Here is a 2,157-nt window from a genome sequence, read left to right as displayed (position 1 = left end):
TCATATTTTCTCCAATTCAAATAATGCAATTAATTTCTATCTTACTATCATTAACATGTGATTTTATTTTGGTCTGATAATAAGAAAATCAGCTCCAAAACACCCTTATCTCAAATTAATTAAAGCTTTCATATTTTAATCTTTTTTCTGAAAAGGACCATCCGAATATCTCAAGAAAATTCGTTACTTATTAGTTAATGATAAATTTGGTGAAATTCATTAATAAAAAATAGAAAGCAAGAAAATTCCAAAAGGAAGAGAAAATATCTGTATAATAGTATAGTTATTATTTGACCAAAAGACTCAAAAATGGATCCTCATCCTTTTCTTCCTCCTATATATCTCTTGATTCTGTTCCATTTCCCTCTTCTCTCTCTCTCACACACACACATACACTTTGGTTTCATTGACTAGTCGTTAAACCTCTCCCTCTTTAATTCATTTCATCATCAGTTACTGTTACACTTTCTCCTCCTTCAAGACTTGTTCTTCCTTTATTTTCTCTCTTCTCCAACTCTCTCTCTTTCCATTTTTTCATCCACCCCTTTAACTTCTATCATATAAATCACTCTTTTCTTTCTCACTCTCCATGTTAAAAAAATGGAAGGAAAATTTTCACAAAGTATCAAGAAGTGTGTAGTCCACAGGTCTATCAGTACTAAGCATGAGAATAAGTTAACTCCAAAAGTTGTTCGGATTTGTTACACTGATTGTGATGCTACTGATTCTTCAAGTGATGACGATTTTGATGATAAAGAGAAAAAACGAGTAAGAAAATATGTTACGGAGATAAGACTTGAAAAGAAAGTGTCTTGTGGAGATGTGAAGAAATCATCAAATTTGAGCAAAAAGAAGAAAAAGATGATGGATTTGAAGACAAACGAAAATGTTAAGAAATTTCGTGGGGTTAGGCAGAGGCCATGGGGAAAATGGGCTGCAGAGATTCGAGATCCTGTGAAAAAGACCCGAATTTGGTTAGGCACTTTTGAAACTGCTGAAGAAGCAGCTATGGTTTATGATCAAGCTGCTATTCAAATACGCGGTCCTGATGCTTTGACTAATTTTATGAAGCCGCCAGTGAAAAAAGAAAGTGTGATCACTTCAGTTTCAGATTATGATTCTACAGGGGAATCTGAAAATCTTTGTTCTCCTACCTCTGTTTTGAGGCACAATGACAATAATATTGGTGTTACTGCTACTAAAATAGTTACCAATGAAGAGATGAAGGATGATCGGAAAAGAATGGAATTTGTTATGCAAAATGATCAAAATGGGATTTTGTTAGATGATAATTTGCCATTAATGGATCAATGTTTTCTTAAGGATTTTTTTGATTTCAGGTCTCCTTCTCCATTAATGGATGATGTTTTGCCAGTATTTTGCGACGATATCGACTTTCCAGAAATGGAAATTTTAGATGGAAATGGATTTTTGGATGAAGATTTGGAGTCATGTACGTGGGATGTAAATGATTTCTTGGAAGATCATTGTTGTTGATGGAAATGGAGAAAGTGAGAGTAGAAAGTAAATATTTTTTTTGGGCAAGTGATTAGATTTTTGAAGCTTACATGTTTAACATATAAGGAGAGTTTTTAGTGGAAATTCTTGGTGCATAATTATGATTTGGTTCAATTAATCTATGGTTTTTGTCTTCGTTAATCGTGTAAAGTAATTTAATGTCTAGTCTTCGTCGATCGTGTCAAAAGTAGGCGTGAGGCCATGCAACTATGCCAAGTGTTTTAAGAATTTTGTGATATTTTTATATGTTCCCTTTTGTTTGTTTGTTTCCTTTTATATTTTGAATAATGGCATTATTGATAATTATAAATTACGAACTACTAATGGGAACTATTCATGTGCCATAAAAGTAGTATTTTTGTACCCAAATAATGTACTCCTAACAAGTATTTAAAAGAGAATTGTATGTTATTTAATCTCTTCACATAAATATGGACCTTTTATTTGGTTTAAAAAAAATTTCTACACCAAATAATGGTGGATCTAGAGTATAGATTCTATAAGTTGTAAGTTGCGAGAATGTATTCTAAAATGTATGTCTATCACTTTTTATTTTAAAATGTATGTCTAACACTATTTATATTTATGGTTCTATTATATATAAGGTTCGATTCCTAAATAGTAAGTACTACTTACTAC

The 2,157-nt window shown here is 31.8% G+C and overlaps 1 protein-coding gene across 1 annotated transcript; it reads left to right on the top strand.

The window, feature by feature from the left end:
* The first annotated feature begins 312 nt into the window (after positions 1-312).
* Positions 313-1,756, top strand: LOC104121389 (pathogenesis-related genes transcriptional activator PTI6). Its single transcript, XM_009633375.4, has one exon. The coding sequence runs from the start codon at positions 601-603 to the stop codon at positions 1,495-1,497; it is 897 nt and encodes a 298-aa protein (XP_009631670.1). The 5' UTR covers positions 313-600; the 3' UTR covers positions 1,498-1,756.
* The last annotated feature ends 401 nt before the right edge of the window (positions 1,757-2,157 follow it).

Source organism: Nicotiana tomentosiformis, chromosome 1 (assembly GCF_000390325.3).
Source record: "Nicotiana tomentosiformis chromosome 1, ASM39032v3, whole genome shotgun sequence".
Classification (NCBI taxonomy): Eukaryota; Viridiplantae; Streptophyta; class Magnoliopsida; order Solanales; family Solanaceae; genus Nicotiana; species Nicotiana tomentosiformis.
This window is presented reverse-complemented; position numbering and strand designations above follow the sequence as displayed.

What these genes read in the sequence shown, in the direction of transcription:
- LOC104121389 (XM_009633375.4), top strand. Translation starts at nt 601, where the DNA reads ATGGAAGGAAAATTTTCACAAAGTATCAAGAAGTGTGTAGTCCACAGG.